The sequence below is a fragment of the Pseudoliparis swirei genome, chromosome 15 (assembly GCF_029220125.1).
Source record: "Pseudoliparis swirei isolate HS2019 ecotype Mariana Trench chromosome 15, NWPU_hadal_v1, whole genome shotgun sequence".
Lineage (NCBI taxonomy): Eukaryota > Metazoa > Chordata > Actinopteri > Perciformes > Liparidae > Pseudoliparis > Pseudoliparis swirei.
The window spans coordinates 13,807,087-13,817,536 of record NC_079402.1 but is presented as its reverse complement, the minus strand read 5'-3'; the positions used below and the strand labels follow the sequence as shown (position 1 = coordinate 13,817,536).

Here is a 10,450-nt window from a genome sequence, read left to right as displayed (position 1 = left end):
CCTGGATCCATGGAGACAGACAATTGACTGAGAATTGATGGTCAATGTTTATCCACGGCGGCTGACTGGCCGCAGCATTCTAGTTTACTTGTGAATTTGTGGTCAAATGGCATTTTAGAGAGCACTGGCGTGGCTTTGTCTAGCGTGCGCATCTTAGAGACGCCTGGCAGTGAAGCACTTTTAGTGCACCCAATGAGCCCCAGCAGGTAATATGCATAGCGTATAAATGATGGCACAATATAGCTTGTCAACTGTATTCTACTACACATAGCCGAAAGCATTTTCTCAGAATTGAGAATTGTTTTATATCGACGACACGTGCTGCAGCCTGAGCGAGTGTCAAGACAGGGACTCAAATTGAATTGTTTCCCAGAGACAGTTGTGCTGGGAAAGCGTGCTATATTTAACAACAGAATTGATTGGTATGACTCAAAACACTGACGTTTGTATACAAGAAGTGATAAAACACCAGCACCAGCGAACGCATCCTCGTTGCTGTTCTGCGTGTGTGTGTGTGTGTGTGTGTGTGTGTGTGTGTGTGTGTGTGTGTGTGTGTGTGTGTGTGTGTGTGTGTGTGTGTGTGTGTGTGTGTGTGTGTGTGTGTGTGTGTGTGTGTGTGTGTGTGTGTGTGTGTGTGTGTGTGGACAAGTGTGTGATGTGGGACAATGCTCTTTTCTCTAAAGTATTATAAAACACCACTTTAAGTCAAAATTGAACAAATCAGATGAAGGCATTTTGACACTCATTCAAGGGGCTTCATTAGCTCTCGTGTTTCATCGATATTAAGAAGCTAAATCAATTTATTTGAAAACACGCATGTTTTAAAATAAATTGATTCACATGAAAAGTTGAATGAGGAACTACTATAACAGTCGTCTTATCCAAAATGAAAATATAATAGAAATAATAAAGTTTAACAAAGAAAAATAAACCAGGATAAATATCGTGGCAACGATGGGACATGTTTATCCGCAGCAAACCTCCTTCTTATAAACATTGTCATCTCGCGCCTCAAACCGTCACCGGCTCATATGCTCAAAGGAGGATGTCGCAGGAAATGTTGGCTGCTCGGCGCGGTGAAATCTCTGGAGACCCACAAGACCGCGAGTTAAATCATGATAAATCCGAAGAAATATATATATATATATATATATATGAATAAATGAATACAACTGTGCTCGCGGTATTCAAAGCACACGTACGCCACTGTGTTGCGGGGACAGAGGAGGAAGTCAAACAGCGGCGCGACGGAACATGACGTCGCGCCGACTGAAGCGAGCCGGGCGCCGGGCTCGGCGGCTCTCTCCCTTCCGCCGCGTCTCACAGACCGACCGATAGCGCAACTTCTGTAACGATGTTGACATATTCACACAACACCGACTGGGGCAGGGTGGTGTTTCACGGCAAAGCCCTTTTGAGTTTCCAAACACCTTTTTATAAGTCCGAAGTCTGTCCCCTCCACCCGAGCTGTTAAACCACGCCCCCGCTGCCACACAATTGGTCCGAAAGCGTCAAAGAGCCAATCAAACGCAGCGCTGCTCCTCGTAACATGCAACACATCCATACAGTATGAAGCCCAATGGGCCACAGAGGCGCTAGGAAAATCACGGAGCTGGGACCTTACCACCTCTCTCTCTCTCTGGCCGTCAGCGGACTCCTTTCTCTGCACACGTCTTTCTCTGAAATGTGTGTGTGCGTGAAAGAGAGAGGAGGAATTAAGTGTGTGTGTGCGCGCGAGAGTGCATGTCTGGAGCAAGTAAAGGCAGGGGGATTATTCGGCGCTATCGAAATATTTCAACACGTCGCCCTCGCTGCAGGACTGAAGCCAATAAGAAGGAACGCATTTTAACAGGAATGCCGATCTTGTAAACAGCAGCAGAAGAGAAAGAATGCACTGCAGTCAATTAAGTGACTCACCCAAGTTGGTTTAATTGGACTAATGTCCGCGAGCCAGCGAGGCACAGAAAGGTGTCCGATGCGCGTCAACCTCTGAAGAAAATCGGTCTCGCAGCACCTTTTCAGAATTATGGAGAACACTTTTACATTTCTCTCTCCAGACTTTTGATCACAACGCAGCAAAAGACTTTCGAGATTCCCCGACAATTCCTGACAAAAAAATAAGTGGCTCTTTATTTCTGCGAAGCTGAAGTAGGAGTTTAACGAGGCTTTCCAACTTCAGATTCCTTTTTTCCTCTTTTTTATTTTGTCCTCATTGAACGCAGGCTTCACTGTTGGTAAAAAAAAAAAAAAAACAGGAAGAAGAAAGAAAATAGTTTCACATCGAACCAGTCGTCTCCAGCCAGCACTTGGATGAACTTCCTGATGAGAGATCCAGTCATACAGGGAGCAAGTATGGCATATCATCCGTTTTTATCTCACCGGGGTCCGGAATTTGCCATGAGTGCAATGCTGGGTCACCAGCCTCCTTTCTTCCCGGCTCTGGCTCTCCCTCACGGCGGCTCCCTCTCTCTGCCGGGCGCCCTGGGAAAGCCGATCATGGACCAGCTGATGGGAGCCGCGGAGAGCGGGCTCCACTTCTCTTCGCTCGGGCACCAGGCTGCGGCCGCCCACCTCAGGCCTATGAAGACTCTGGAGCCTGAGGAAGACGTGGAAGACGACCCTAAAGTGCACCTGGAAGCCAAGGAGCTTTGGGAACTCTTCCACAAGAGAGGCACCGAGATGGTGATCACCAAATCCGGAAGGTGAAACAGATTTATTTGTGTGTGTTTATCTAAAAAACGTAAACATTATCAGATATCCAGACACCTGTTGTGTTTATTGATAACTCACGACGGAGGGATTTGTTATTTTACATATACAATAATAGATATGGAGCCATTAGTACATACCACATGGTGTTTATCTCTACAATTCGTTATTTAGCATATTTTATGCAAAGCTCTCAAGTCTTAGTCTAATGTATAAAACTTGGATTGCAGCATGAATGTATGCAAATATCTCTTATTTAGCGATTATGGGTTTTCACTACAATATAATAACATGACTCACAATAATCGTACATATTTATATAGCTAACAGACACTGTGTGCATGTACACAACAGGTATCTGGTAAACTGAACACGTGTACAAACACGTATGTAATGGAGGGAAATCCGTTGTTTGTGTAACATTATTTTGTAAAATTAAAATAAGGCCTGTTGTTAATTATTAAGTATTAGGCCTTCAATTAGAGTTACTTCCAATTGCACTGATCTTTACAGATCCTCTTGTGTGAACATCTGGCTTGCTGTTGTTCATTTTTAAGTCTGGTTTGTCAAAACGTTGCCGATTGTTCCACTGAAATGTGGAGCTCTGACTGAATTAGTATCGTCACCATCACAGTGACAGTATACAAAGATGGCTGCTGTATGCTGTCTAGGCCTTTCGAGGCATTACAAATCAAGACACCGTTCAAACAGCGTTGGCATCAGAAATAGAAGAAGAAGAATACGTTTGTTTACTCGACTTCTTACTCGCGCTAAACTTTTCGGCTGATTTAGCTGAAGCAGATAAATTAAAAACAGGTTGCCTCAGAAAACGTATCAAACTTGATGCAGCAAACTTTTAAAGACTAAATCGTATAATACGTCAATAAAGAGTTGTGTATTTTTTAAATATATATATATTGTTTGATATATTTTAAGCATATAATACAAATACCGAGATGAGCCCTTTTTATTCTGATGCAATTTGCCACCACACGAGTGCTTATCATTTGTTCTCCTTTGTCACAGGCGGATGTTCCCCCCGTTCAAAGTGAGGTGCACTGGTCTGGACAAAAAGGCCAAATATATTCTCTTGATGGATATTGTTGCAGCTGACGACTGTAGATACAAATTTCATAACTCCCGTTGGATGGTGGCAGGGAAGGCCGACCCCGAAATGCCAAAGAGGATGTATATTCACCCAGACAGTCCGGCTACTGGTGAACAGTGGATGTCAAAAGTCGTCAATTTTCACAAACTCAAGTTGACAAATAACATCTCCGACAAGCACGGATTTGTAAGTTCAACGAATGTATGTACATTTTCCTATTATCAACATACCCTTTTATTAACAAAATGTATAATTGTTTGTTGATATATGTGAAGCAAGTCATATATTTATTATTGTGTGGAAGCTATAACCAAGATAGCACCTCATTACAAAAATACAACAACATTTAAAGAAATTGCTGCATCATTATCTTGAGATAATCGTATTTTTTAAAATATGGTTACAATTATTGCAAAAGATAATTAAGTCTATAGACACCCATGCATATTTTTCCAGCTTTATTAAACCGATTAAATATTACATCCTAAATAATTCATATTGTGTTTTTTTAAACACAATACAAATTATTATATATACAATTTGGAAGTATTACTTTCACAATTTAAATGATATGACTGCTTTCAAATAAAATCATTTTGACAATGTGATGTATATTGTAATGTGAATATATAATCTGTACAACGATATGCTCGAGTAACTCCAATCGTGCGTTCTTTTGTGTTTTACAGACCATACTTAACTCGATGCACAAATATCAGCCTCGATTTCACATTGTGAGGGCCAACGATATTCTCAAACTCCCGTACAGTACCTTCAGGACTTACGTTTTTCCCGAAACGGATTTCATTGCTGTGACTGCTTATCAAAATGACAAGGTAAGCACGATTATTGCTCATTGGCTTAAGGTTGTACCTGGATATGTACTCAAACGCAGCGTGTGTGTCAGACGCGCTTTCCTCACATGTCTTTCATGCTCTGCACCATTTTGTTGTCATGAAATATGAAAGACGTCATATCTGTTTGAGCCTGTGTGAGTGGAGTATCATCGTGGGGTGGGGGAGGTGGGTGATGTTCCGGGTATAAGTGCCACATTCACCAGCCTGTGGTAGCAAGGTAATACTTCTGAGGAATGTTACAGTTTTTCCTTTTATTTAATCACGTGGAAAGGATTTGGCATAGACTCATGCATGCTCTTTCGCTCGCTGTCTCTCTCTCTCTCTCTCTTTCTCTGCGTGCGTGAGTAAAACTAAAAGGGTTGGGGGTTGAGAAATGAGAAAAGAAGAGGGGCAACACTGTGCGGTTGATTGGAGAAAAAGAAAGAAAGGGGCACATTATGGTTGTCAGGCTGAACGACATGGTGACATTTCATTCTCTGTGAGACATTAAAATAATTTAAATCATCTCCTCAACTCTTTGATATTGTTGGGAAACCATGGCCCTCGCCCCCTCCCCCTCCCAGTGGTAACAGTGCCAGAAGTATTGAGGTTGTAAACTTTTTCAATACACAAGAAATCAGCATGTTTCACTTATGTAAAAACGTGCCAAAGTGAGAACTCGTGTGGTCTTTGTCAATGCTTCTGTACTTAGTTATATTTATGTATGTATTTTGTTTTTATGTGTGTTATCTGTAAAATCAAAAAATAATATCCATGTGTTGCAAACTAGCAGGAACTAGAAATAAGACAATTCATCTGCAATTGTAAAACATTAAATAAAATGCATTTAGTGAGATTACTATAGGGACATTAAATTCCAGTCGCTAATATTTACGCATTTATTTATTTATTTTTCAGATAACCCAGTTGAAAATTGACCATAATCCATTTGCTAAAGGATTCCGTGACACGGGTAATGGAAGACGGGAAAAGAGGTAAGAAAGGGGTATTGTAGAGGAAAAAACCCAAACACTTGAGATGTATTTAGATATATATTGTGTATATATATATATATATATATATATACATGGAGGCAATGCTCTCGGGGGATTAAGCTCGTGTCAAAGCTTCCTCATTAACCCGCAGGGATTGTGACTCTTCACAGTTTAATCAAATAGTTTAATAGGCTATATTGCACTAGAATCCCTTTGGCACTGGTGGTCAAATAAACTGGATTATGGTTGTGTTTAATGCAGTTGCTTTCATTACTTCACTTGATAATAATATGTTTTGCAATTATAAAAGTATCCCAAAACGTCCAATATGCACTCAGATTGTGCAATGAAATTGGGAACGTGGCAAGATCGATAGATACATTACTGTTACAGTAACTATGCCAATGGCGCTGTAACGGATCTCGAGTCAGTGTCCTAATCAGAAGCTTCATTGCCTCAGGTGTTCCCACACCACTCACCGCGCTGCTGATATTGTTTCTGATCTGAGAGACGCGATAGAATAACCCGGGTACTTGTGCGCACGCAGGAAACAGCTGGCTCTCCAATCCATGCGCTCATACGAGGAGCAGCAGAAGAAGGAGAACGGGGCTTCAGACGACTCCTCCGGAGAGCAGGCTTCCTTTAAGTGCTTCGGCCAGGCCTCGTCCCCTGCCGTGTCTACCGCGGGGCCCCCGCACATGAAAGGTGAGCTGACAGACCCCACAAGCCAGTCACAGCTCCGATCACAAGTGGTGTGTAAAGTCGTAAAAAGTCGATTGTGGCGAGTCTTTTTTACAAGGTGGAGAAGAAGAGTCAAGTTTAGCGCGTAAAACATCAGCTGCACTGACGGGCTTATTGAGATTAACCGCAAAGCATGAATATTTAATTGATGAGACCATTATCTGTCAAGCTACACGTCATAAATAATGTTTCTGTTAATCCGCAAATAAATACACAGTGAAAAAAAACATTTTTGAAACTAATGCCATGTAGCATATTAGCTTAGCCAAATCGTATTGGAAACAAGAGGAACTTTCCTATATGAATCATATTGGGCTCTAATATGGTTGACAACGGGATAAACAGTGTTCATGAATCCCCAATGTGACTGATTCGTCCTCCTATACTTTGGCAGATTTCTGCGACAGCGACGAGGACAGCGACGATGAGAGCAAAGATGGACACGTCAAAGATGGCCCGGACTCCAGCAAGATTTCCACGACTACCAAGGACGGGAAGGAGCACGAGGCGAGCCCAGCGAAGAAGCATCCCTTCAGCATCACCGACTCGACCAGCAGGACTCGCGACAGCGGTCCGAGGACTGAGAAAAGCCAGGCGGACTCGCGGCACAGCCCCGTCACCGTCATCTCCAGCACCACCCGCTCCGGAGAAGACCTCCGGAGCCCGAGTCTGGATCCACCCAAAACGGACGAGTGCAGCAGGTCCATCAGCAAAGACAGTTTCATGCCTTTGACTGTTCAGACTGACAGCCCGCACATAGGCCACGGACACATGCCTAATTTTGGATTTCCAACGGGCCTAACCGGACAACAGTTTTTCAACCACATTGGGAATGCGCATCCGTTTCTCTTGCACCCCAGTCAGTTCAACATGGGCGGTGCGTTCTCAAACATGGCGGGCATGGGGCCACTATTGGCAGCCGTGTCCGCTGGAGGGGTGAGCACGATGGACACGACTAGCATGGCATCACCCTCGCAAGGTTTGACGGGAGTGCCAGGCCTGCCCTTTCATCTGCAGCAGCATGTCTTGGCATCACAGGTAAAACCGGTTTTCTTGGGCCTCGGGCCCTCGGCCTATTCTGCACCTCGAGTGAAGCGTGTTGTATGCCGGCCCATATGCCAGATATTTAAATATCTGTAATGCCCTCGTCATAATTTAATCACAACTGTCAGAGTTACATGAGAGAATGCAGTACGTGCTCATGTCTCCTTATTTTTGTTTCACTGCCAAGTGGGATAATATTCAAAGTAAAGTTAGGCAACTGTAATTGGTGACTAATCTATGAGAAACATACCTTTCTGTTTTCTCGTGACATTTTTGCTATTGATATCAACCAGTCAGTGAAAACCAGTTTTTTAAAAGACAAAGAGCACATTGCATCAGATTATCGAAGTGTTAGCCACTCCTCTTCCAATGATCTCATTATAAAAACAATGGCTATAAAATGCCAAAGAGAGACATGATACTTTAATAGACAACAATGTTTCCATTAAACATAAAAGGGTTTTAGTTGCAACTCCCGTTGCTTGATTGCTGCAAAAGACAATATGAATTATGTATTTGCATTACAAATTCTTGCGCACCAAAGCTGTTTACATGCTGGCCGCTAGCTGAAGCTTTGCTGCAGCATATTTAGTGATGACTCTATGTGTGAAAGCCTGTGTAAATGGAGGCATTGCAAACAGACATCGACTACAACTCAAGTTGTGCTCATAAACTAAGTGTCATAAGCTGTGTAACAATCCAATACCAACACGAAACCAGCCAGGAGGAAAGTAAAGCAGGTCACTTTAGATCACCGCTTCCACGCATTTGTTCCACGACATTAATCCAGAAGAGGCAGAAACAGCAGGAACAAGTTCACCATCATACGTTTCCTCTCGTTTTTTTTGGTTTTATGAATCTTTATTTTTCTTCTGTATAGCCGACATGTTGTGCCGTCTTTGTAGCAGTGTTGTGTGAGCTGTCTGTAACAGCAGCCCTGTCGCTCACACGCAGCTTCTCCGTGTCTCCACAGGGCCTCGCCATGTCTCCGTTCGGCAGTTTGTTCCCCTACCCGTACACGTACATGGCGGCTGCAGCGGCAGCCTCCTCCGCGGCCTCCTCCGCGGTGCACCGGCACCCTTTCCTGAACGCAGTGCGGCCCCGACTCAGGTACAACCCGTACTCCCTCCCCATGACGGTACCGGACAGCACCCTGCTCACCACCGCGATGCCCCCCATGGCCGGCGAGCTGAAGGGAGACGGCGGTGTCCCGGCCAGCCCCGTTTCTGGTGTCACCCTAGATTCCACATCGGAAGTGACCAGCCGCTCGTCCACCATGTCCTCCGGCTCGGTTCCCATGTCCCCAAAAACTTGCACGGAGAAAGACGCCGCCAGCGAGCTGCAGAGCATCCAGCGGCTGGTCAGCGGGCTCGACTCCAGTCAGGACAGGTCACGGAGCGGGTCCCCCTAGGTCTTTTTTCTTTTATCTCTTCTTTTTTTTTATTAAACACACCACCTGCTTCTCGTCTCATTGGTGTCATGTAAAGTGAAACGCGTTGACGGCGAAGAAGACAACCTTCGTAGATTCGTGCAGGTTTTAAAAACAAAAACAAAAACTTAAAAAAAACACGAACAGTTGGACGTTTTAGTTTCTGAAATGCACTTTGGTTAATACGCATCTGATATGTATATTTCTTTTCTTCTTTTCTTTGTTTTTTTTGTTTGTTAAATTAAATAACACTTGTATCCTGTCATTTGAATACCGTACAAGTATTGAAACTGAAAAGTTGGCATGGGTGTGACTTGCAGATTTAGGAGAAGTTGCTGCTGTGTCCTGTCTCTTAACTTTATTGTACACGAGGAGAAATGTGTTTTGATATGCACTCTGAATTGATTACTTATTTGAATTCACTACCGTTTAACCTACCTTATAAAGACTGCTGTATTTTGTTGTACACTATTAATTGATCGATTGGCCAAATGTTGCATGCCTCCTAAATCCCCAAATGAATGTTATTTTAACACTAAGAATTGAAAGGAAAGAATTATAAAGATTCTGTTTGGAATATAATTAACACTATAATTAACACACTCCCTTTGATTAATTTTTTTCTTGATTGGATTATCAATTTTAATACAATATATTTTTCTTCATGCCTTTTTTAAATCCGTGCTGGCCTATTGACATGACTGATGCCCGGGATAAACTATGGCCAAAGCATGCGGAATTTAGCCCAAGTGTCAAAGAGGCAAAGGGAAGCAGAAATTAAAATATAAAAAAAATAAGGGTAGACTTGATTAAAAAGGTGTACATAGGGATATATAAAATATTTATGTAATTATTTCATATTGTTATTGCGTGTAAATACAACGGAGTAGTATGTTTTTAGGGATCTGTTCTTAATTTATTGTCGATATACCTGTGTAAAGATAGTTTGTGGGCTATTATCCCTTTGTTGCCATCTGCATTTATACCCCTCTTAAAATATGGACTTTACTCCTACCCAAATATCCATTGAGGTAGTTATTCACACTAATGTGCCATTGTATTTTCATTTGTTGTCCCCGTGTGTGAAGTGCTACTGTTTCAAAACGGATGGAAAAATGACAACGCACTGCACCAATGGCTTGGGGGAAAAAAATCTATTCTTAAAAAAAGAAAAGCGTCGTTGAAGTGTGATAAAAATGGACAATCTTTTTCTGTTATTAAAATACTTTGCGAACCTGATCGTACAAGTCGCCGCATAATCGAAAATATGAAGGTTTCTTTTGTGTTTCTCAATGGGTTATGTTGTATTAGAGTTATGTCTAGTTTACAACATCGACATCGTGTTCTTGAAAGTTTCAATAAAATATTGAAATGCCATTTCTTAGTGTGTGTCCCTCGATTTAATTCATCTCAAATGACAATTACAGAAATGGTGCCTTTTTGCAAATCTAAAACCATCTGATTTAGGCGAACACTGTAGACATCCTTACATCTATGCTAATTTTTGTTAAATGCTGTCATCATGTTTATACTCGGTTTTGGGAGGCCCGCTTACTCCACTTCAGTGAACTCCATGTTCAAAAAGTCC

At 42.4% G+C, this 10,450-nt stretch overlaps 1 protein-coding gene across 1 annotated transcript; it reads left to right on the top strand.

Moving 5' to 3' along the window:
• Window positions 1-1,643: 1,643 nt before the first annotated feature.
• Window positions 1,644-10,239, top strand: tbx3a (T-box transcription factor 3a). Its single transcript, XM_056432118.1, has 7 exons — window positions 1,644-2,702; window positions 3,736-4,018; window positions 4,507-4,653; window positions 5,572-5,648; window positions 6,196-6,353; window positions 6,784-7,427; window positions 8,407-10,239. The coding sequence occupies exons 1-7, from the start codon at window positions 2,311-2,313 to the stop codon at window positions 8,842-8,844; spliced, it is 2,139 nt and encodes a 712-aa protein (XP_056288093.1). The 5' UTR covers window positions 1,644-2,310; the 3' UTR covers window positions 8,845-10,239.
• The last annotated feature ends 211 nt before the right edge of the window (window positions 10,240-10,450 follow it).